General features: G+C 42.1%; 1 protein-coding gene across 1 annotated transcript in view; it reads right to left on the reverse strand.

The window, feature by feature from the left end:
- Positions 1 to 7,297: 7,297 nt before the first annotated feature.
- LOC128571135 (leucine-rich repeat-containing protein 37A2-like) overlaps positions 7,298 to 26,116 on the reverse strand; it is a 46,957-nt gene continuing 28,138 nt past the window's right edge. Inside the window, exons 12-21 of the mRNA XM_053570773.1 lie at positions 21,330 to 21,401; positions 20,530 to 20,604; positions 17,157 to 17,275; positions 15,222 to 15,371; positions 13,582 to 13,871; positions 12,608 to 12,712; positions 9,900 to 9,958; positions 8,580 to 8,631; positions 8,359 to 8,498; positions 7,298 to 7,984 (exon numbers count right to left, since the gene is read on the reverse strand). Coding sequence (XP_053426748.1) covers positions 7,900 to 7,984; positions 8,359 to 8,498; positions 8,580 to 8,631; positions 9,900 to 9,958; positions 12,608 to 12,712; positions 13,582 to 13,871; positions 15,222 to 15,371; positions 17,157 to 17,275; positions 20,530 to 20,604; positions 21,330 to 21,401 — 1,147 coding nt within the window. The 3' untranslated portion in view covers positions 7,298 to 7,899. The remainder of the gene's footprint in view (positions 7,985 to 8,358; positions 8,499 to 8,579; positions 8,632 to 9,899; positions 9,959 to 12,607; positions 12,713 to 13,581; positions 13,872 to 15,221; positions 15,372 to 17,156; positions 17,276 to 20,529; positions 20,605 to 21,329; positions 21,402 to 26,116) is intronic.

Raw genomic sequence — 26,116 nt, forward strand, 5'->3', positions numbered from 1 at the left:
CTTCCAGAGACCAGCTTCATCCAACACAATTGTAATGATGAAAATCCTCTACCAGGCTGTCCAATAGCTATTAACCACGTGTGGCTACTGACTGCTTAAAACACGGCTAGTGTGTCTTAGGAGCTGACTTTTAAATTGTATTTTATTTGTATTTAAATTTATATTTAAATAAAAAGAAAAAAGAAAATAAATTTATAGTTATACTTAAATATAGTTTAAGTAAATTAGTTTAACTAAATATGGTTAGTGGCTACTGAATTGGACCATGCGGTTCTGTATGGAGTCTGTACAGTACACACGCCATGCTATGTCTTGCTTTACTCCCTTAACAATGCCTATGTGTCTTGGAGATAGATTGTTCCAACCTGCCTCATTATTTGAAACTTCTATACAATATCCTCTTATAGTCTTTGAAGGTAATCCCCTACCCATCTTGGAAAGCCATGGGTCCTCACTTCTTACAACAAGCTTTAAACTCTTCCGCATACATCATAACCAAGACATCTTAAAACAACCCTAGGCTCCCTACTCCCCTGCTTTTTTCACCATGGGCCTGAGATAGCTTTAGGGGCTGAGGAAACAATTTACCATGAATCACTGCCCTAAAATACACTTTCCACCCACGTGGCCTGTGCCTGGAATACAGTGGTAAGGGTGGCATTCTTTGGGGTTAATGGCAGCTCTAATGGTGGCTCTCCTTTAAAGAGCAAAGTTTTCTGGGAAAGGCAGCAATTAAGGTTAGGACATCTGGGGCTCATTTTGTTACTGCCATGATGAGAGGGGCTTTGTGGAGCACAGGGATCTGATGGTGAACCTCACTGTTCTTAAAATTGTCCTTAAGCCCCTGTGGATTCCTGACTAGGTTTGCGCCTTAGCCTTTCTTTTAGGGTATTTTTCAGGGATAAGAATCTTTCCGGTTGTAAATGGTCTCTAGGGAAAGAAATTTGACTAACCTATTCTGGTGTTTAGGCTTTTTTTCTGGAGGTGCCTATAAGGAGGCAATAGATACAGCATTTGGTATCAGACAGATCTGGGGACAGATTCCAGCTCCAAATAGCACAGTCTCTTTACAGCTTAAGGAGCAAATTCTTAGGACTTTGTGCCAATCTTTAGAAAAAGACAGTCTATATTTCATAAGGGATCACATGGGAGGTTGAAGAACAGTTTAAGAAGTACTCAGTAATATTTAATGGGGCTGTGTTGAGAGGAAGGAACTGTGGTTCTTGCCTTGTCAGGGTCCCTGACCAATGGAGACCTGTGGTAGAGTCCTCACAGGGACAGACGCTAACTTCCACTCCCATGCAGTTCCAGGTAACCACTGCATGGGTGGGCCCAGGCTATGCAACCACCAAACCAGGGTTCCTCACCCATCTCCCTGCATCCACCACTTGCCAGTCTCACTGTGGGTGGAAGGTCCTCTCTCATCCCTGGGCTTTGAGCTTGCTCCGGTGACTTCCTTTGTCCACAGGATGGAGCAGAAGTGAAAGTGTGCCAGTTCCTCATCCTGGCTCCTAGAGGCCTTCTGCTTGTCTGCAGGCCCTCACGTGCTTCCACTCTCACCATGAGAAGAGCTCCTTCAGGGTAGCGGCTGCCTCTTCAGGCCTCAGAACGAACACAAGTGAGACAGCTGCCCACTGCTCTGCAGGCCTGCAGGAAGCAGCAGAGCCACCAGCCAGCACAGCATGAGAGCTTAACTACACCAGCGAACCTGCACGCCCGTGGGAGTCATCACCCAACCCACTGAGTTCAGGAATGGTTTATGAGATAGCATTGTTGTGGCAAAGCTGTAACTCCATTACAAGGGTACAGGTTGAGCTGCTACCATAAAGACCTAGCACAGAAGTGGGTTAAATAAGAAGTATATTGAGCTGTCCTACCAGTGTGTCAAGGACCCAGGCTCCTTCTACCTTCCTCCGATATGGCCCTCATCCTCAGAAACCTTCATTCATATTGTTCATGGGATGAAGCCTTCATTTCCTTCAGCCCTGCAAACTCAAAAGCGCCAGAGTAGTGCCAAGCCCTCTTTCCAGCATCGTCCTAACACTTTAAAGACTCACCTGCAATCAGTTCCCACTCCTGCTGCAGGCCTGAAGGTTTTTCCTCTTCTTGAATTGGAGTCCTCCCCTCCCTCCACCCTCCAGGTCTCACCAGCAACTCACTCCCACCAGGATATGAGAAGCCAGAGCTGGCTGAACCTGGTGCTCCCCAGGAATGAGAGGCCCTGACCTGGGGGGTAGGGGTACAGGGGCACTGAGCAGACACGGCCAGTCTGATTCCCACTGCTCCACCCTGCTTCCGCCACCCTCACCTCCCTGCTGACCTCCAGCCAAAGAACCTCACTTTCCCCCACCCTCTGTCATACTTCAGTCGTTTAGTCAGCATAAAAAGGCTTGTTCAAATAGGTCCCTTCGTCTGGGAGATTGACTCAGGGGTCAGCATGGGTGTTGTGAGCGTCAGCCATTTAAGTAAGCATCCCAGTGATGCTTGAGCATAGAGATCCATAGACTGTATTCTCAAAATTGTATTTCCTTGTGGATACCTTCTCTCTGGTATTTATTTATTTATTTAAAGACAGAGACTCAACTATGTCACCCTTGGTAGAGTGCTGTGGCATCACAGCTCACAGCAACCTCCAACTCCTGGGCTTCAGTGATTCTCTTGCCTCAGCCTCCTGAGTAGCTGGGACTACAGGCGCCCGCCACAACACCGGCTTTTTTGTTGCAGCTGTCATTGTTGTCTAGCTGGCCTGGGTGGGGTTCAAACCTGCCACCCTGGGTGTATGTGGCTGGTGCCGTAACCACTGTGCTACGGGCACTGAGCCTGGTAGCTCTTTTAAATGGAGTCTACATTTTCTCTGCTACTGTCTGACCTGCTGACCACCCAGCTTTCAGTCTGGTGAGAACATTCCAGAACAAACTATGGCTCAATCCCAGGTGTTTCTCTGATTACCTCTGGAGATGACTGCATTTCACCTGCCGCCCACCTAAAATGACACCCTTGTATGACTTACCTAGATCTCTACCACATCACTACTGCTCCTCTTCTTTCACAAAGCCCTGAAATCTCATAAACCGACCCAAAAGGGGACCCCTCCGAATGAAGTGGAGCTCCTCACACACCTGGATGTGGAGCTGTGCTGCAGCGTCAGGTGGGTCTCAACACCCATTTTCATCCCTTTCTAGGCAGGTGCTGGGAGCCTAGGAGCCACACGTTAAGGCTGCCTTGCCAACAGGGTGCTGCCAGTAAAGTGCACTCATGGGAAACTGGGAAGGTGGAAGGAGGTAGCAGCAGATGTGGCCAGCTAGACTCTAGTGGCCAGCTGGACTCCTCCTTCCCGTACCCATCACCCACTGAGGGCCATGGGGCTACAATGACCTCAGCAGTGTTTTCCCAAGTTTCTTGACTCCTTTGATTCTCCAGAAACCAGCTGTGATAAAGCGACCTGAGAGCTGGTGGTACAAGCCACCACCTCTAGCCCCTATAATGATAAGCACCAATTGCATATATAAAAACCCTATCTTGAGTGGCTTCTGTTTTCCTGCATGTGGTAGTGTGACATACTAAGAAACATACATTTGGTCTTTCCTGGTATAAAGCTCTGAAAAGCCTTCACGGTTACCTGGGGATAGGGGTGCTAGGAGCATCTTTTGTTCTAATGAGGTGACTCTTGATGGTCTCTTGGATGGTGCTGGCCACCAGAACAACTAAACCATGACTAGAAGCTCAGAACCTTTAGCCTCACTCCCCATTCTCTGGGGAGAAGAGTGGGACTGGAGACTGAGTTAATAATCAATCATGCCTATGTGATGAAGCCTCCATAAAAATCCCTAAAACGGTTTGGAAAGCTTCCATCTTGGTGAACACATCCACGTGCCAGCGGGTGATACACCCCAACTCCACGAGGACCTCTCCAGACCTCCCCCCATGCACGTCTCCTTCTGGGTGTAAAATGTTTGTCCGCATTCTGTGAACCTTTCTGGCACATGATAGAACCTGAGGAGGGGTGTGTGAACTTCCAATTTATAACCACTTGATCAGAGGCACAGAAGCCTTCCCAGGCTTTTGATTGGCTTCTCAAGAGGGGGCAATCTTGTGGGACTGAACCCTTATCTGGTAGGGTCTGATACTATTTGAACTGTTGGACACCCATGGAGAATTAGAGAATCGCGCAGGGGAAGGGATCATCCCCCCAGCCCTGAACTAATGACAGTAGTGGTAGAGAAAAAGTTTGTTTTGTATATGCAAGTAGTTTTAATATAGTCCACAAGCTCTTTAATTCTTCTTTCTTCGAAAGGTGAAGTCTAAATTCCCTCCCCTTGAATGTGGGCTGCATTTAGTGACTGACCTCTATTCATGTTATGTGGCAGAGGTCTTCTGAGGCTAGGTCATGAAAAGGTTAACTTCTGCCTGGCTCTGTCTCTGTCCCTTAGACCACTCACTCTGGAGGAGGCCCACCATCAAGTTGTGAGAACCTTCAATCAAATAGCGTGTGCACAGGCCCGTTGGGGGAGGAACTGAAGCCTTCGAGAACCCACCAGTGTGTGAGTGAGTGAACCACCTAAAGACGGATCCTCCAGCAAAATTCCATTTTCTTCACGGATTTTCCCTAGGCCATGTAACCTTCTTTCTTTTGAACTGCTACATTTCTTTTCAGTATTATTTTTGCTCTAATCATATATTGCCTCATTTCTTTATCTTTTATAAAATTTCTCTTTTCTCTGACAGTTTTCATAGGAATCAGTGAGGATTTTCATTCATTTAGTAGCTGTTGGCCTTGTGTCCCCCTCTCTCTACCTCTCAGGTCTCACTGAAGAGCTGGGCAAAGTAGAATCTCACTTTGGAGAGTTTTAATTTAGAAGTACGTAGGGGGTGCGCCTGTGACTCAGTGAGTAGGGCGCCGGCCCCATATACCGAGGGTGGTGGGTTTGAACCCAGCCCCGGCCAAACTGCAACAAAAAAATAGCCGGGCGTTGTGGCGGGTGCCTATAGTCTCAGCTACTCAGGAGGCTGAGGCAAGAGAATCGCCTAAGCCCAAGAGCTGGAGGTTGCTGTGAGCTGTGATGCCATGGCACTCTACCGAGGGTGACAAAGTGAGACTCTGTCTCTAAAACAAAAAATAGAAGTACAGTAGGATAGCATTTGAAATTAACAAGTATTGTACAAATTTGAGATAGTGTTTTATATAAGCCTCACTTTGTGTACCAAATTGGAAATAATGTAATTATGACAAAATAGGAACCTGGATTTGCCTAGAATCCTGGCCCACAGTCTGGGAGGCCCAGCAGTACAAGACCTCTAGTCTTGGTTTACTGTTAGCTTCCTGTTTATGTCCAATACTCATAACACCCCACCCCATTGCAGTTTGAGCTGGCATGTGGCGTTTCAGTCCTTGTGACTTAACAGTGTAACTAAAGAGCTTCGTATTATGCTGGCCCAAGCTGGTGCCCAATAAACCGTAGCAGCCATCACCCCAGTATTATTGTCATTGTTGACTCTTCACTGGCAAGCACGGGTTCTACTTCTCTATCATCCTCAAACTACAGCCCGCGGGCCACATGAATCGGTGTGATTATATTTGTTCCCGTCTTGTTTTTTACTTCAAAATAAGGTATGTGCAGTGTGCATAGGAATTTGTTCAGTTTTTGTTTTTAAAAAACTATAGTCCGGCCCTCCAACCATCTGAGCGATAGTGAATTGGCCCCCTGTTTAAAAAGTTTGACCCTACAGCACAGAAGAGTAATGGTTAAGAGGCTTGGGTTAAAACCCTAACGGGTAGTTTTGGATGTGTGGCCTTGGGCACGTGAGCAGGTTACTTACTTTCTTGGAGCCATTTCTTTATCTGTCAATGTTGATGGTCCCATGGATTGTTGGGCTAAATGATCTAAGGCTGTAAAATGCCTAACCCAGGGCTTGCCACCAAGTAAGCAAATCATAAACGGTTGCTGCTCCTTCTGCTTCCTGTAATTATTACTATTTAGTCTTGTGCTTTAAACTTAGTAAACTTTTTTTTTTGTTGAGATAGGGTCTCACTCTTGTCACCCAGGCTGGAGTGCAGTGGTGTGATCATAGCTCACAGCAACCTCAAACTCTTGGGCTCAGGGGATCCTCTTGCCTCAGCCTCCCAAGTGGCTGGGACTACAGGCACCCTACACAATGCCTGGCTAGTTTTTTCTATTTTTAGCAGGGTCTCTACTAAAGGGTCTCTTGCTCAGGCTGGTCTTGAACTCCTGAGCTCAAGAGACTCTCCCACCTCACCCTCCCAGAGTACAAGGACTGGAGGCATAAGCCACCATGCACAGACTATAATTTAAAAAATATTTTATAGAGACAGGGTCTCACTATGAATTCTTGGCCTCAAGCCATCCTCCCACCTTGACCTCTCAAAGTATTGGAATTATAGGTGTGAGCGACCATGCCTGGCCTTCAGTAAGTGTTTGATGGCTCACCAAAGTCAACACACAGAGAAAGACACTTGTTTTTCATTCTTGGTAAGGAACTTTTGGAGGTCACTAGGGCAAGCATCAATAGAACAAGTATGGCCAGGTGTGGTGGCTCATGCCTATAATTCTAGCACTCTGGGAGGCCAAGGCTAGTTGACTGCTTGAGCTCAGGAGTTTAATACCAGCCTGAGCAAGATTAAAAATAGAAAAAAAGAGAGAGAGAACAGATGTCTCTCTTGTCCAGCATTGGTGAACGGATTGGCCAGGTGGGGAGCTAAGGGGTGTTCAATTTGCCCAGAGCCCTCTCCAGCACACACACTGGGCTGCTCCTCAGCTGTGTGACTTCTCCAGGGGTTGGTGTGTTGTCCTGTGGTACACACTGCTCTTCATCTCTTATCATTGCACTGCCAACATTCATTTGTGGTCAGTTAAGTACACTGTCAATCTTGTTCATTCAGATTTTCTTTTACTCACTAATGTGTTTAAGTCTCACCAACTTATTATTAAGTGATTTATTAATGACTTTTTAAAGATGGAGTAGAAGAACCCTTGCATCTTCTGCAAAATGGCACTGTGTTATTACTTGGAACAATGCAGCCATGATCTGCCTTGGGTGAGGCAGAAAGTGGGTAGATTTGGCGCAGGGTGATGCTGAGCATGCAGAGGGGTCAGGAGACGCTAGGACAGAACATGTGAATGGAGTAACAGCCCCAACACATAAACACTCAAGGAGGGTAGTCTTGGGAAATTACTGCTCTCACACATTCTTCTGTACCTTACCCTTCCAGCACCTTCCTAGTAGCTATCCAAGGGTTGAGATTTTTAAAAAGAAAAAACCAACAAAAAAAAAAAAACAATTTGAATTTTCTACCAGCTTTAAAGGGTAAAGGATACATATTCACGCATGAATTTGGGAGCATGGGAGAAAAGACAGGACTTGACGCAATAGTGCAGGTCAGCTTAGTGATCCAAACGTTTCTGGCAACCCCACCCACCCTCTGAGAGGTGGCAGCAGAAGGAAGGTTCCCTCAGGGCAAGAGGTCAAGTATGTTGTAAACGACTGGTTCTTAATGGACCAGGGGAGAGAGCCCCAGAACAACTGTATTTGATTTAAAAATTGGCACCCTCTCTCCAGGATGATACATTTTCAGCTTCCCGGAGACTGACTAGACTGGGAAATGAGGTGGGGGAGCCCCTGTGTGTTCTCTGCCCACAATGCCTCTTGTGGAGGTGTTGGCCAGCTTGACAGTCTCTGGCTTCAGTCCTGCTTTTCTTTTCTCTGGCCCTTGTTTCGCGTGTATAAATATTTAACTATTAACGTTTAAGTTTCTTACCAGCTGGCTGGAATTGGCAATAGATTATATACATTTGTTGTGTGCGAAAAATAAGTATCTTACAAGCAGTGTTGAGATGCCAACATTAGAAAATACAGTTTGCAGGCGGCCTTAGGCAGGCTGGATCACTCTTTGTCCTCCCCCTCTGGCGCAGTCTCACTTTCTTCACCCCCTTCAGTAGCGGAATCCACAGGTGTTGATACGGGCTCCCTGGAATAGGAAGACAATGGCAAGGCTTTTACTCTTAAAAGGAGCAATTAAACTTCTCATTATCCCCTTATTTTAGATAAGATTTTTTGTTGAGATGGAGTCTGGCCTGGCTAGATGTTGTGAGCAGCTCATAGTAACCTCAAACTATGGGGTCCAAATGATTCTTCTGTCTCAGCCTCCCAAGTAGCTTGGACTCCAGGCACCTGCCACAACACCCGATTAATTTTTCTATTTTTAGTAGAGCTCAGGATGGTTTTGAACTCTGAGCTCAAGCAATCGTTCTGCCTCAACTTCCCAGAGTGCTAGGATTACAGGTGTGAGCCACAGCGCCCGGCCACTGTAGATGAGATTTTAAATTGTTCCCAGTCATTTACCCTGCATTCTTCTTGTAAATCTCTTCCTCATCAGAAGACTTGTCGTGAAGCTTCTGGGCCATGTTTTTCTTGCGTGTGGCATTGAGAGGTCTGTACATATCCCTAAGCCAAAGTGGACGCCTTAACCAGAAAAAGCCCTCCTAGAAAAGAGAAAGGCAGGTATTAATTCTGCATTTCTCCTGTTTTCTCTGGCCACAGCACTGAATCTTCCTCAAATTTACCTGGCTTTCACTCTGCGATGAGCATCTCCTATGCAGAAATTCGAAAAAGCCCCTTGGGAAAAAACACACACACAAGACAATGAGTGATTCCTGCCATTTCCCAGGTCTCCCACGATGTACACCTCTGGTCTTATTGGGACTAAATCTGTGGTTCGGTCCATAATCACGGTGGGCAACGTCATTATGGACCTGGAATCCTGAAAATCATTTCATGGAGAGACTTCCAGAAGCTCTCCACGTCTGTTTAAGAGGGCCCTGTAATGTCACTGGGGGAACCTTTGGTGTGAGGTACAGGGAGGATTTTCAGCCCCACTTACCCCATTGGCCAAGTTCCCTTGTACAGTGAACAAACTGTACAAACACACAGGCCAGAAGTATTTCACTCTCCAGAAGCATTTTACATCAGTCCCTTTCAAACCTAGTATCACATATAGTGTTTGCTGGTGGGTGAAGGATAAAGTGCTTCTATTCTCCTAGAAGCTTTATCCTATCAGGCGAGCCCGTCAAGCAAATGCCTGGGTCCAGCTAAAAAAATTATTTTCATACTGCAGGCTGTCACTGAGTAGTTGTAAAATCAGTTTAAAGGACAAAATATTCTTTTTGAATATGAGCAGAATAGAAAAAAATCAGAGTGCACTGTTTCCACATCTACTCATGTCTACACAGCATGTGTGTATTGATTTGTGATATAAAATGTGACTCACAGCCCAAGTAGAGAATAATCAATGGAGAAGTCCCCAGCTGGAAAGGGACCACCCTCTTTCTGACACTAGCACTGGGACCATGGAGCAAGGTAATTTCCTTTTCTCTGTCTCCGTTTCCTTATTATAAAAGGAAGAGGCAAAGTATTATTTAAGGTCTCTTCTAGTTAAAATTCTGTAAGGTTTGGATAAATAGAGAATGGAGACCCCAAAGCAAGTAGAATGAGAAGGTAGGTTTTCCTGCCACTCTAGAGGAAGGATTCATATATTCTTGAAGGAGCCTTGAAGGAGACTAGCTCCCTTGCCCCTTCCCCAGAGCCTCCAAAAAGGCCTCTGGCCTGGCCCGATGCCCACCACCGGAAGGAACAGGCACAACTACAACCCCCGCCCCTGCCTTCCCTTGAAGGACTGGTGGCAGCAGATTCGTCCTTGCCACTCCTGTCCAACTCAGCTTTGTCTGGGGAGCTAATTTTGCTGGATCCAGGCAAAGCACTAAGGCAGGTAAGTATTCTTCCTGCCTCTGGCAGTTTCCTCACTATAAAATGAAAGGATTGAAATAGATGAGTTCTAAGTTCTCTAGTTCTAAAATTCTAATTTATATCATCAGACCAATATTTACCTCCTTGGGGTTGAGCCTGATTCTACATCTGTCCTTGCTGCTCTTCTATGAGAATAAATCTGTTTTGGAAGAAAACAATCATGATTATCCATCATAATGACCAGTATCTCCAAATCGTTATTCATTCCTTTTAAGTCTTACCTACCCAGTGAGATAACTTCTATTTATCTATCTTTTCTTTTCTTTTTTTTTTTCTGAGACAAAACAAAAGGTGTCGCCCTGGGTAGGGTACTGTGGCGTCACAGCTCATAGCAACCTCAAACTCTTCGGCTTAAGTTTTGTGGCAACCTCAAACTCTTGCCTCAGCCTCCCAAGTAGCTGGGACTATAGGTGCCCACCACAATGCCTGGCTATTTTTTGGTTATAATTGTCATTGTTGTTTGGCGAGCCTGGGCTGGATTCGAACCTCCCCCCGCCCCTACTCTGGTGTATGGCTGGTGCCCTAGCCACTTGAGCTACAGGTGCCGAGCCAGCTATCTATAATTTTTTATTAGAGATAGGGTTTCACTGTGTCACCTGGGGTAGAGTATAGTGGTATGATCATAGCTCACAGTAGCCTCAAATTCTTGGGCTCAAGTAAGCCTCCTGCCTCAGCATCTTTAGTAGCTGGAACTACAGGTATGCATCACCATGTCTGGCTAAAAGATATATTTTCTGAAGACATAAATTATTTTTCTGAGACAGTCTCACTCCGTTGCCCTGGCTAGAGTACAGTGGCATTACTATAGCTCACTGCAACATCAAATTCCTGGGCTCAACTGATCCTCTTGTCTTAGCCTCTAGAGCAGTGTTTTTCAACCTTTTCATGGCACACTTGAACCTACAAGTTAAACTTTGGCAGCACACTTAAATTATGTTGATCAAATAAAAGAGTAAAAAGAGAATATACTTACTGTGCTTTGAGCTTCTTTTGAACATAATTTAATAACGATCTTTAAAAAGTTTTTCACGGCATACCTAAGATCCTGCCATGACACACGTGTTGAAAATCATTGCTGTAGAGTACCTGGTACTTGAGGTGCACACTATGACACCTGGCTAATTTTTCTTTTAGTAGAGACGAGATCTCACTTTCACTCAGGCTGGTCTCCAACTCCTGAGCTCAAGCAATCCTCCCACCTTGGCTTCCTCATAATCTTTAGGATTATAAGCATGAGCCAGCACACCTGGTCTGAAGACAGAAATTCTATCCTGTTTAATGGTTCTTTGGCTCTTTCCTTGGTATCTGCAGGGAACTCGTTCCAGGATCCACTCCCCTCAGCCTAACATACCCAAATCCAAGGATGCCAAAGTCCCTGTATTAACACAGGTTGATTATTCCTAATCTGAAAACCTGAAATCCAAAATGCTCCAAGATCTGAAAGTTTCTGAGCACCACCATGACACTCAAAGGAAATGCTCACTGGAGCATTTTGGATTTTAGATGTTCAGATTAGGGAAGCTCAGCTGGTTAAGTATAATACAAATATTCCAAAATTTGAAAAAATCTGATATCTGAAACACTTCTGATTCTGAGCATCCAGATAAGGGCCACTTAATCTGTGTATCAGCCAGGTTCTGCTCCCATCTGATAGACCAGGAGCCACTTGGTCCACACAGCTCTACTCTGCTTCATTCTGTGCTGACCTTGGGGTTTTTTCTTGGATAGCATCTTTAAGAACATGGCTTGCCACATTTTTAAGTTCTCAGGGGAGGGAAAATGCTTCACCATATCCTCCAAGAAATGGTGACAAAACTCACAGAGGGACTAGGCCCAGGAAGGCTGGAGTATTCAGAGAAGGCATCAGGAAGAAAGATGAACTTGAATTTTAACAGAGTCACAGGATTTCCATGGGCAGAATTAAGTAAGAGAATTTTGGATGGGTAAAGGCACAGATGAAAGCAGGGATAGGCATGATGTGACTGGGATATGGAGTGGGCTGCTTTGGCTGGAACAGAGGGTTGCCAGAATAGAGAAGTAAATCAAATAAGGTAAATTAGGTTGGATACTAGGGTAAAATCATGATTGTCAGCTTAATTAAACCATTCTTTTAATATGCTAGCACCTACATGTTGGGAAAAGTAATAGGCCATTATGAAATGGCCTATTGAACAAAAGGTAAACACAGGCAAGCTCCAGGAACAGGCCACTGTAAATACGACACACTTTGGAATAGGCAGGTGCAAGGTTTAGCTGAGGTGCTTTAACTGAACCTGTTTAGACAATGCCTTGCACAGTGGAGAAGGAGGAGGCTACCTGAATCTAATGAATCTATAAGATGACACCTCTATCTCTTGCTGTGTCCTTTCTCCCCAGGGTGATGACAGCTCCGTGAGGGTGGAGAGAATACATCTCTTGTCATTTCAGCAACAAGGAAAGAAATCAGTGGTAGAATGAGAGTGAGTGGTGAGTACATAAAATTATTGACAGCTTTGGGTTGGAAAAATTTTCCTATCACTTCAACTATGGCTTTCTTAAACTTAATTTCTCCAAATAATCTAGTGGTTTGTTATCTTGGTTTCAGTTCTATAGCAATCTCCTGGGAGAGGGGTTACTTTAAAAAAATCCTTGGTATATATTACAGTAAAGAACAATGCATACCTTAGTCATAGTGACTGAAGAGAAATTCAAGTAATAGTAGGTGGGATAGTGGCTTTGATTTTCAGTTCATGAGTACTGAATCTATTAGCAAGGATGTTATTCTGGAAACCTGAATGATTGTCCTTACCTCAATAAGACAGAAAATTATAATCAAAATCATCACTATAACAGTCACAGATATCGCCAAGATGAGTTTGTTGTTATAGCCATATCCTGGAACTCCTTTAGTGAGCTAAAAAAGGGAAAGAATAATTTAAAAACAACCAAAGAGATGGAAAGAATGAAATCTAACTATTCAAAACTCCACCCTCCCAAGTAAGTAGCTTATAGGTTCTTAAAGAACAAAGCAAATCTAATGTGTTACATAATCTTAGTATTAAGCATTTTGTTCTACATCTTCTTTATCATGAGTGTTCTGTCTGCTTTATTCTCTAAATGAGCAAAGTGGGAGATCACTGTCATGGCCAAAATTACATGGCCAAGATAAAATATGGACTTGTCTACCCGGGCCTTGCTGCATGGATGCTTTCATGGTATATCCTAAACCAAGGGTGTCCAACCTTTTTTTCCTCTGCCACACATGGGAAGAGTAAGAGTTGTCTTAGGCCACAGAGTAAATACACAAATACTAATGAAAGCTGATTAGCAAAAAAAAAAAAAAAAAAAAGGAGGGGGGGTGTCTGTGCATACTTTTCATGATATCTGACACCACAGATAAGTAAAAAAAAGTCCTCACGGGCGGCGCCTGTGGCTCAGTGAGTAGGGCGCCAGCCCCATATGCCGAGGGTGGCGGGTTCAAACCCAGCCCCGGCCAAACTGCAACCAAAAAATAGCCGGGCGTTGTGGCGGGCGCCTGTAGTCCCAGCTGCTTGGGAGGCTGAGGCAAGAGAATCGCGTAAGCCCAAGAGTTAAGAGGTTGCTGTGAGCCGTGTGACGCCACGGCACTCTACCCGAGGGCGGTACAGTGAGACTCTGTCTCTACAAAAAAAAAAAAAAAAAAAAAAGTCCTCACAAAATCATCATGTGGCCCACAGGCTGTAGGTTGGACACCCCTGAAATGATGAAAAAGTCCAGGTCTCATGTTTCCGTACTTATCCTCACCTCACTTGACTCCTGCTCTTTCTGTTCAGCCTGGGCTTCTGTGCTCTCGTTGATGTAGTTCTCACTCTTCCACTGATCCGTATCCCATTCTGCCTTGGATACTTTTACTTCTTGCTGCTCACTCAGAAGCTTCATCAGGAGACCTGTTCTAGAGATGAGCTTGGCACAGGCCAGTTGCACATGGGTCTCAGAGCAGTCCATTTTCAAAGTCCGGATAACGTGAGAAATGAGCCTTCTCACGTCGTTGTTGGGGATGAGGGATCGGAGCTGCTGGTTTAGCTGCATTTCGAATTGATCACCCGGGGACGCGAGCAATGGGTAAGTGAAGCTTTTTTCCATGTTGGGTAAGTCAGTGCCCGTGTTGTGGTATTCCCACAGAGTTTCACTGATTTGTTTAACAGTCGGTATTAAGAATGCAGTCCCAGTGGAATCTATAGTGGAAGGATTCTTATCATTTGTACTTTCAGAGAGAGTTTCTTCAGGTATAGCAGTGTTTTCCATAAAACTGTTTTCTTCAATACCATTTCCTAGAGGGGACACAGTAGTGATATCTGTAACAGATTCTGAAGGAGCAAATAATTCTGGAAAAGGATTCTCCTGAGGACTCAGCTCTTCTGAAGGTGGAAAAACCCCACGTGAAGGGGAATTTATAAGGCTCCTTACTGCAGAGAATGGAGGCTGGTTTAGAGGCATCTGTCTATGGAGCACTGTTTCTTTTCTAAATGTTTGAGTTAGTTTGGCCGCAGGTGTTCTGTGGGCCACATGGGAATGAGGTTTATGAAAGCGGTATTTTCTTCTAGAATGTACAATTGGTTTACCAGCTTCCATACTTTTAACTCTAGCATTTGCATCTTCTAAAACAAAAATGGTGTAGCTCATGTCTTTTGATTGTTTTTTATCCTCAGGTAGGGATTTTGAGGTGGCAGAAGTAGAAGGCATGCCAATATACTGTTTGAAGACAGAAGAGACCGCAGCCTTGTGCGTCTGCGTGAAGGAAGGCTCGGTGTGGAAGGAGCTTCCCACAAACTTCCGAGGCCTCTGCACCACGTCAAACTGTGTCATTTCACTCGGGATTGGTTTCCCAAGCGTTCTTTCTTCGGCCACTTTCTTCGCTGTCGGCCAGGTACCCTGTTTCCTCTTGATTCTTGCCTCCTGTAAGAGCTTTCTCCGTAGGCGCTTGGGCCCTTTGAGGAATAGCATCACTTTCTTCAGCCCCCTGTCTCCACTCACACTCTCAGTCAGGCTATTTTCCTGTGATTGAGCAGTTGCCACTTTTTTGGGAAAGATTTGGCGTTTAAGTTTGGGACCTAAAAGGCCAGACTGCATAAGCATGGCAGTTTTTTCTTTCTTTTTAACCTCATCGATTTTTTCTTGAATTTCTGCATCTAACAAATTTTCCAGGAAATAGAGCTTCCTCAGTTTATTTTTGTAAGCTGAATTGCTGGGTCCAGGTTCAAGAGGCCGAGCCTTTGTATTGTTTTTCATATGAGTTAGGGACTTCTCTCCTTCCTGCACATTTGAGAAAAGCAGTTTAATGAATGGTAATAATGTCGATTCTACATCTTCTAGATTTCCCTCTGAGAAATAAGGCAATATGTAATTAAGTGCACTAATGACATCGCTTTCATCCCTGAAGTCCATCTGGTCGCTCGTGGAGCCGGACAAGCCGACGCCATTTTTATTTGCAGATACCTCTGGCTCAATGGTCAGCTCGGTGCTCGTGTGCTTCTTCCGGGCTTGTAATACCTTCATGAGCGCTCCCTCTGCATTTCCTACACTTGCTTCTTCAACTGTCAAAAAAGAAGAGACTGTTTTTGACAATGGAAGGCTGATAGCATAGCTTTTTGCCAATCCACAGCCATATATCCCAGTCAAAGAAATTAGGAGTCAGCAAACAGAAGAGTGCCACTTAGACAGGAAACAAAGAAACCCCAGTTTAAACCTATACAATGGAATAATAAAAGGAGAAAAAAATATCTTTGGGAAAAGTGGCTACCTACTCAGAACATTCCATAATGTGACATACAGTTACTCTACTTAGGGTTATTCCACTGGTCCCCAAAATCCACTCGCCCAGAACTTAGTAAATGCCCAAGATGGGAGAACCTTGCTCCCCGCTCCTGGCTGTACCAGCCTTTCTGCAGCCTAGACTGTCCTGCCTCAGATGCAGAGGGGGCATGCTTGTAGATGACTCTGATGAAAGATGGTTCTCTGAGGGGACCAAGAGAAGAGATGCTAACGTGGAGGCCCCAGTCCTATTGCTAAGACGTCCTTATCTGGACATGGCCTTGTCATCTCCCCACCCAGTTCCTCTTCTTGGCCCCTGCTCTCCTGTATCCTAGCCCCGATAATAGAAAAAACACTAGGTTCATTCTGGTTCTTTCCTCAATTTGGGCTGGGATCTGGGATGGAGGTTAAGAGGTTTTTAATTTCCAGATTATATGCTTATGTGGAGTGTTCAATAAATCTAAGGAATAACAGCAATTTTAGATAAACATTACTTGACTTCCTAAAATGCAGAAAGGAAAAAGCAACTTTTGTCAGATGCCCACTTTGCTTTCATTTCATTTCTATAATTCCCAGCTGTACTTGTGGAACCATCCAAAGCTTCTAACTGCATGAAAATCAAGTGTACCATTGTGTAGCTGGGTTCCTGTCCAGAATTAAAAGTTTCCTCATGAGAAATGAGGAACATGGGCTATGGAGAACCCAAATTTGGGGACAGAAGGCCTGAGAATAGGCTACAGCACTTAACGCCTCTGATCTTGTTTTTCCTCATCTGTAAAACAAGATTAAAATGTTTGTTCTGCCTCCTTTCAGGGGAGAAGAGAATAATATAATATAATATGTGAAAAATTGTTTTGGAAAGTAAGCAACTTTAGTATCACAGGTAGAGATCTGTATTCAAATTGTCTGGACATGAAAGCAGTCACATTTTGATGAAGTTAGTGCTAATAAACCTAATATGAGAAAAACATTTAAAAAAGCACCCAAGTGTTTGTTCTGTGGATATAAAAGCTTTAAATTTAGAGCAAGTTCAGAGTTGGAAAGTTTAAGAATGGAAAAGCCCTCTGTTTCTTTAGAAGGGCCACGTAGCAATTTCTGGTTATGCAACTGGGAACTCGCAGGCTCCAAATATCACTTGTACTCTTTGTAAAAATAAACAAACCAAAACCAGATCTATACCTGTCCTATAAGGCAAAGCGCTCTTGAGACCTAATGGATATAAAACCAGTTACAAACTTTGAGGAGCTGTATAGACAAGTTATTGGTGGGGGGCAAAACACCACGCAGAGACACAGTACAGAGTGTGTGGCTGCTAATGTTATACTCTCCCCCTTCCGTTCCTTCCTCTCTGTCCTTTATGGATGTGGAACAGTTACATTATTAAATTATGTAATAATAACTGAGAACCTGACTTTCAGCCAGGGAGTAGTTCAGAAATACAGGGAGTTTAACTCTGAACGAATAAATAGAATAAAGCAATTCCATCATTAGCTTAAAAATTCTCAAATTAAAAATTTTAAAAACAAAATAAAAATTAAAAAATTTATCATTAAGCAATTTAAACTCACAACAATCTTCTGTGCTGTTTCCCATACATGCATCACAATGTAGCTTCACTGTCTTGCAGACAACCTCAATATTATTTTTAAATTGGCAGAGGCAGCAGGCCATATGGCTAGGTAAGATCCTATAAATGGAAACACAGAGAATTAAATTAATGGTAAAGGGATTACTTCAGTTGGTAGAACTCTTGCCTCACTGATGTACAGTTAGGTAAAAAGATGTTTTGAAAGCAAGATCTTCACTGATCTCAAAGCATCACCCCGGTGATTATTTATACTTATTATTGTTTCTTCTTGGACTTTTGTCTGAGATCAAATGTATTTACACATATTAATTAACAATGGAAAAAATAACTTTACAGTGGAGAGCTCTAGAAGATATCACTTTGTAATCAAGTGATCAAACAGCATTATGGGCCATCTGAAGTCATGAGGTAGGAAGAACACATCGTCTTTTTATTAATAGTATTCTTCCTAAAAATGTTTTACCTGAATCTAATCATGAGGAAATAAACAAACCCGGATTGTGGGAGAATTTATAAAACAACCCTGTTAGACTCTTCAATGCATGAAAGACCAAGACAAAGTGGACAAATGTTTTAGACTGAAGGAAACAGAGACATAACAAACAATGCCTGATCTTTGATTGGATCCTGGATCAAAACATAACAGATTTAAAGATTATTATTAGATTCTGGCCAAGATGTAGTAACAGGGACATTGCACCTCTGGCCAGAAACAACCAAAAATACCAGATAAAAGATACAAAACAACAGTTTTAAAGATACTGGACATCAGGCAATGAAGGACAGTGATCTCCGTAAGATGTGAAATAAATGAAGTGAGCCCTGTGACTGCCTTAGCTTACTTCTTTGAGAGAGTTTCCAGGTCATGGTGCTAGGAAAGGAAACTGGTGGACTCTTTGATTAAGGAAATGGAGCTGAGAGTCTGGGAAAACCAAGGTGGCTAGAAGTCTCAAAGCAGAGTACAAGAGAGAAAAGAGGCACACAGAACATGAACTCTGGAGACATGCAGAGGGATCTCTTGAGTGTTCAGCAAAGTAGTGATTGGTGCACGTGTATGAGGAAACTACTTGAGGCTAGGAAAAGAACCACCCAAAAGTATTAGAGAGAAGATAATTAGACGTTGCTCAAGATTAGGAATACTGCCTGTTAGCATAAGCTAGATAGGACAATCTCATGATTCATGGGGCAACACGTACCAAGATCCAATAGAAAATTACCAAGCATGAAAAGAAGCAAGAAAATATGACCCATATTGAAGAAACAAAGCAATCAATAAGAACCAACTCAGAACCTACATGGATGAAACGGGCAGGCAAGGACATTAAAATCATTATTTCAAAAACTTAAAACTTCCCAAAATGAAACACAAGGAGAAACAAAATAAAACATGAACAGAGCATCAATGAGCTGTGCAACAATATTCTGGGCCATAAAACAAATTTTAATAAATTCAAAAGAATTCAAGTCATTCAATATGTGTTCTCTGATCATAATGGAATTAAATTAGAAACCAACAGATCAAAAGATCTGAAAAATCGCCAAATATTTGGAAACTAAACAACACCTATTGTTTTCTTTCCTTTTTTTCCTTTATTTTTCTTTTTGAGACAGGATCTCACTCACACAGGCTAGTGTGTGGTGGCATCTTTATAGCTTGCTGTAACCTCAAAATACAAATTACAAAACCTGTGCTGTAACCTCAAATTACAAACTACAAAACCTGGGCTAAAATACTTTTAATAGAATGAAAAGACAGGCCAGGCACAGTGGCTCATGCCTCTAATCCTAGCACTCTGGGAGGACAAGGTGAGTGGATTGCTTGAGCTCAGGAGTGGAAAAAGTAGGTGGATGTGGTAGCAGGTACACAGCTACTTGGGAGGCTGAGGCAAGAGGATCAGCAGATCCTTATATTTCAGTTTTCTGGTTTTGAGCCCCGGAGTTTGAGGTTGCTATGATTTATAACACCATGGCAATCAACCCAGGGTGACAGCGTGAGACTCTTGTCTCAAAAAATAAATAAATAAATAAATACATAAAATTAAAAAAGAATGAAAAGACAAACCACAATCTGAGAAAAGAGAAAAGATAGTTACTAAACACATACCTGAAAGACTATAAAAAGTATAGTATAAAAAGTACTAGAGTATAAAAGTACTAGAGTATAAAAAGTTCTAAGAGTATAAAAAGTACTCTTAAAACTAAACAAGAAGATAAATATCAATTAAAATAACAGGATCAGATTTGAACAGATAATTCAGTACAGAAGTTATTTACACATGAATATTCAACAGCATTAACTATTAAAGAAATGCGAATTAAAACCACAACGAGATTCCACTATACATCTACTAGTAGAGAGGCTATCATTTTTCAAGAAAACTGAAATAAGGATCCGCTGAATACCTGTAGCAACTGCAACTTTCACATTGCTGGTGGGAATGCAAAATGGTACAGCCACTTTAGGAAAGAAGTTAGCAGTTTCTTAAAAAGTTAAATATGTACTTAGGATATGATACAGTAGGCCCACCCTAGATACTTACCTGAAAGAAATGAAAATGTATGTTCACACAAAGACATGAGTATGAGTGTTAGCAGTTTTCATAATTGTCAAAAAATTGAAAACAACCCAAATGTTCATAAATTGGTGAAAGGATAAGCTGATATATCCATACGACACTGTCCCTTGGTATCTGTGGGGAACTGGTTCCAGGACTCTGCAGATACCAAAATCTGTGAATGCTATAATATTTGCATATAATCTCTAGCATACTTGAAATCATCTCTAGATTACTTTTAGAATATTATGTAACACAGTGTAAATGCCATGTACATTGTTGATATACTGTATTTTAACACATATTAGTTTTTATAATTTATTCTCCCCCCCCCCAATATTTACCATCTGTGCTTGGTTGAAGCTGTGAACGAGGAGAGGACTCACTGTACTGACAGAGACAACATGGATAGTAATATAATCTCAAACAAATTATGCTAAGTGAAAGAAGCTTCACACAAAAGGTTACATACTATATCTGATTCCATTTCTAAGACAGCCGGAAAAGGCAAAACTATAGGGACGTAAATCAGCTTGTGGTTGCCAGGGGCTAATGGTAGGAGGAGGTGACCGACTGCAGAGGAACATGAGAGGCCTTTTTTAGGGCGCCAGAAACATTCTATTTGGGGAATGTGATGGTGGTTACATAATTATACATTTGTCAAAATTCATTGATTGGTGCACCTAAAAAGAGTGAATTTTACTGCATAAAAATTATACCTCACAAAAACTGACTTAAGAAAATATAAACTTAAAAAAAGTACTAAGTGAAAATAAATCTAAGAAAAAAATAACTTACAGTTTTTCCAACTCAAGAGTTGTCATGAGGATGTTCTCAACTGTTGTAAGTGGGGCTTGTGTTGCTCCCATGTCTCTGAAGGAGAAAGTCCGAACAGTCAAGATATTAACCCCAATAGAAAAATTCTGTACTTAAAAAGATATTTCAAGGACATGTCAGCACTTCAATTTTTGTTTCTATATAAAACAAGCCAGCTCAAGAGTTTATTTGCCATAGAAGACGATTACAGAGCTTTTACTGAAGAAATGTAATTATGTTCATTTGCAGCACCAAATTAATGACATTGAATAATGGAATTTATACACTTTTTAACCTTTATCTTCCCATTTTCTTATTGGATTCACCTCCCTGGATTACTTTATTATTTATTTTTGTTTTTGGTGTTTTGTTTTTTTTTGCAGCTTTTGGCTGGGGCTGGGTTTGAACCCGCCACCTCCGGCATATGGGGCTGGCGCCCACTCCTTTGAGCCACAGGCACTGCCCTTTATTTTTTATTTTTAAAATAGGAACATCTATTCTTTTTTGCTTTCTGGGATAAATGATATTCCTACATGCATCTATATATATCATATTTATATACATTTCTCACTACTACTGTTCTCTTTCCCTGCTGGCTGTCTTGCCCATTCATTACACATCCATTCTTAATCTCTTTTCTTTGCCAATAACCTTTTTTTAATAACCAGTTAAAATTTAAATTATGACTTTTTAGCCTAAATTCAACATACTTAATCTTTGATGAAAATAAAAAATAACAGCAGAAATAATCTCATGATTCATGAGATGACCGCAATACTTACAGGTATTTTAATGCCGGCAATTTATAAAGATATGAATCATCAACAGTTGTCAAAGGATTACGATTGAGAATTCTGAAAAATGCAATTGAATTAAAATTACCTGCATTTCAATGTACATGTAACTCCACAAAGAGTTTATATTCGTTTTTTAGTATGAAACTTGTAGGTAAAAAAATAAAAACATTTTCTGTTTTTCCCTTAAATCATCCTAAGACTCTGCCAAGCACTTTTCCTTTGGGAACTACCCAGGTTTATTATGCCAGTTACCCTCCATAATCTGAGGTGTTTGTCTTTCACCTTTTGAAATTTTTTTTAAATCCATGGTTTAATTTATCTGATTAAGAAAAAAATGGACCAAATCCTTGGCTTTAGAGCTAAAGAAAAAGGGATAAATCTGAGAGAAGGGAATTCTTGTCACACACTTGCACTGATAGTTTTGTATCACATCACAGCCTTTGTTACTGTGCTTGTAATCACCTGGGCACTCGTCAGTCTCCTGGACTGTCAGCCCCTCGAGAGTGGGGACCACAGCTTATTGACATTGTCATACCTGTGCCTGGCATGGTGCCTGAAATTTACTAGATATTTAATCAATGTTTGTTGCAAAATATCATTTTATTTAAATATCAGTAAAATGAATAAATTAATTTTGATGCAAATTTGTATTCCAAAATGCTGGAACAGATTTTCTTTTCCATTCTTTAAAGCAAACAAAACGAAAGAGAGAAATAGCAAGAAAGAAAAGAAAGTCTGCCTTTAGGTTAACTCTACTCAACAATTATTAGTGTACTTCTGCAGAACATTATAAAAATAACAATTACTATAGCTAATATCTATTGGGCTGCCGGTCGCTTGTGATCAGCATTTTACATTTAGTCCTCACAATAAGCTTACATGGTAAATATTATTATCTTTTATAAATGAGGCAACCGAGGCACAGAGAGTTTATATAACTTGTCCTTAGACCACTAAGCTAGTTAGAAGCAAAGCTGAAATTTAAAGTTAGTTCTATTGCAAAGGCTGTGTTTATCTTCTCTGAAGAAAAAAGGTTTAAAATAGCTGTTACTTTAACCTTAATTCTGTGACAACTAAATATAAAATGCCTTTCTAAACTTCATCTGTTCATCTGGGAGAACCTCTTGAGAATGACATTTCTCTTTTTACTCCTTTTCCCTAATCACTTCCTGTGATTAAATATTTAATTAGCCCATGGCCATGGAGACTTTAGAGATTAAAACCATATTGTAGGCTGGGCATGGTCGCTCACACTTGTAATCCTAGCACTATGGGAAGCCAAGGTGAGTGGATTGCCTGAGCTCACAGGTTCACATGTTCGAGACCAGCTTGAGCCAGAGCAAGACCCTGCCTCTATAAAAAAAAAAAAAAGAACTGGGCGCTGTGGTGGGCACCTGTAGTCCTAGCTACTCGGGAGGCAAGTACTCTTGTCTGAGACAAAAGAATTGCTTGAGCCCAAGAGTTTGAGGTTGCTGTGAGCAGTGACGCCAGGGAACTCTACTGAGGGTGACAAAGTGAGACTCTGTCTCAAAAAAAAAAAAAAGAACAAAACCATGTTGTAGTTGACAGCAGTGAAAATGGTGGAGTAAAGACATCTGAAAATTCATCCCTTCGTAAAAACAACAACAACAACAACAACAAAAATATGGCCAAATGTCCAGAATCAACGTTTTCAGAACTCTAGAAATTTAACCAAAGTCGCGATGCAGCAACTCAAGGAGTGTTTATTCAGGAAAAAATGGCTAAATTTCAGTAAGAACAGTGAGATTTGTGTTGTTTTAGCTTACCCTAGACCATCTCTTGCTCCCAGCTCAGTCGTAGCCTTAAAAATAGCCCACATCTGGGTGGCGCCTGTGGCTCAGTGAGTAGGGCACTGGCCCCGTATACTGAGGGTGACGGGTTCAAACCCAGCCCCAGCCAAATTGCAACAAAAAAATAACCAGGCGTTGTGGCAGGTGCCTCTAGTCCCAGCTACTTGGGAGGCTAAGGCAAGAGAATTGCCTAAGCCCAGGAACTGGAGGTTGCTGTGAGCTGTGTGACACCACAGCACTCTACCAAGGACAATAAAGTGAGACTCAACAACAACAACAAAAAGTAGCGCACATCTCTAGTACCAGAGGGAGCAAAATGGAGCCAGAGCTCCTTCAAAGCCACAATTCCAATGAACTGTCTTTATTTGACTTGTTTGTTACATGGAAGACCTTCCTGGAAAGGATTGCTTTTATTTGACCTAAAAGGGTGTTTGTGGAAGACAATTATAAGAAGTTATCACCCATTACCATGTCTTAACATGGCAGCTACATGAGGCAATGGGTAAAAGTTGGCACCAGCAAACAAAAAAGCTTAATTGAAAAGGTGAATAGATGGCTTGGCACCTGCAGCTCAAGTGGCTAAGGCACCAGCCACATACACCCAGGCCTGCTAAACAAGAATGACAACTACAACCAAAAAATAGCCGGGCGTTGTGGCAGGCGCCTGTAGTCCCAGCTACTTGGGAGGCTTAGGCAAGATAATCGCTTGGGCCCAGGAGTTGGAGGTTGCTGTGATCTGTGATACCACGGCACTCTACCCAGGGTGACAGCTTGAGGCTCTGTCTCAAAAATAAAATAAAATAAAATAAACTTAATAGAAAAGGCCAAGGAATGAGATATCCATAGGAACTCTGAAATACTCCAACATTTCCTTGTTAAACTGGAAGACCATGAGTCATATTCCTTGAAATCTGGAAGGTCATATACATATATAGGACTGTGAGCATTGTCAGGAAACAACAGAGAAGTCCCTAACCTCTCATCCATGCCCGATTCTGAGGTTCTGCACAAAGCAGGAAATGAAAGCGAAGGCAGAGCTATAAAACCATCTTGCTGAGTGCTGACAGTACGCCCTAACATGCACATAGCCCCTTGGGAAAATCTCGGAGACTTACTGGTTCTAGGCATTTAAGGAATTTCGTGTTCATTCATCAGCAGACTAACCTAACATAGTAGAGATTTCAGTGGCCACACATGACAACAAATACACGCCTTTACCAAATTAGTTCCAAAAAGTCACTAAATAAATTAATAATAACTACTATAATAAGCAGCAGTACACACCAAACCCTGCGGGCAGGGATCTGATTTCTAGAATTGTTACATCATACGTAGTATTATTTAAAATATCCAATTTTCAACACAATTTATAAGGGGCACAAAGAAACCATGCACAGGGGTGGGTGTGGGGGTTGGAAATCAGTAGATATTGTCCCTGAGGAAGTCAAGATATTGGGCTTACTAGACAAGAATTTAATCCAACTATTTGAAATATGTTCAAAGACATAAGGAAAACATTTAGTTCTATAGATTAAAGTATATCAAGATCAAGGATGGGTATACAGAAGCCTAAACAAATACTAAATGAGAAACTTTGCCTTTTTGGGCCATGTGGTCCAAACATCCATCCTGAGCATAATTGTTCTCAGGATGGGGTTTATACAAAAAGAGATGAAACAGGAAATTTATTAGCCACCTTAGGACAAGTCACTAAAGAGACTAAACAAAAGTTTCTAAATTCCTTAGCTTAAATGATTAAGTTTCTAAATTCCTCGGCCTTTTTGTTACAAGCCTGCAACTAAACCCAAAAATACACTAGCACAACACAGATAAATTAATTTTGTAGCCTTGCCTTTAACATTTGGATTTTTACCTTCATGTTGCCTAGATGGTTTAAAAGCCTGGATGAGTACCTCTCCACCTCCAGTCCCATCTGGCCTAAAACACTTCATGAATGTAAGTCCTTTTAGCTCTTCAGTTCTCTTGGCCATGAGGGTCCCACCAAGGGCCTAGATGGAACCAGGGGAGGGGCCATACCACCCCAGCTGTTGGAGCCTAACATAGCCACACACAAACCCTTCACCCTCCTCTTCCTTTCCTCCTAAGACAAAGACACAAAGGGTCTACTTACCCACACCCCCTCAGAAATTCACACCGAAGGACCCTAACATTCTTGTAGAATTACCCTACAGCCCCATATAGAAAAGAGGTCTCTAACTGCCCCTGAGCACAGACTTTTGCACTGCCCAGGTGAGTCACCCTTCCCTTCCAATAAACCTGGCTGGAACATCCAGTCTTGGTCTCAGGATGGGACAAAATAAGAGTCTGGCCATCAATGGTGCCTCTGGTGGATCTTGGCCAAAAGGGAAGAATTGTGAACCAAAATAAAATCTTAAGCGGGGTGGGGGTGGGGGGGGGTGGAGGCAGATCTTGGCCAAAGGGAGAAATTGTGAACCAAAATAAAATACTTAAACCAGGCATAGTGGCTTAAGATTTTTTTTTTCAAGTTTCAAATATTTTATTTTCTTATTCATACAGTATGAAGTTTTCTAAAGATCCCACAACATGATGTACCATGCAGAAGAAAAACTAAACATTCAACATAAACCACACCTCCTCTAAACAAACCACACACAAACTAAAAAAAGAAAGAAAGAAAAGGAAAAAAACCTATTCCCCAGTAAGGAAATAATGTCTGCACTATTTTTCTGTAACGCCAGCCAAGATATGCACAAGCAAGAGAAATAGAAAGCATTTGCTAAAATATTTGTAACAAATACTTATGTACAAAAAATTCACAAAAGACTAGGTTCCCCCTTGAAGCAGAGCACATGGCAGTTGACACTGGAACAGATTAAACCACTGGCTGGGATTATAAGCCACATACTGATCCAGAGGAAGAAGTTACATGAAGTAGAGATTTTCAGTTTGAATATTAACATTTCCAAAGTTTGGCAACAT

This window comes from Nycticebus coucang, chromosome 18, assembly GCF_027406575.1.
Source record: "Nycticebus coucang isolate mNycCou1 chromosome 18, mNycCou1.pri, whole genome shotgun sequence".
NCBI classification, from domain to species: Eukaryota; Metazoa; Chordata; class Mammalia; order Primates; family Lorisidae; genus Nycticebus; species Nycticebus coucang.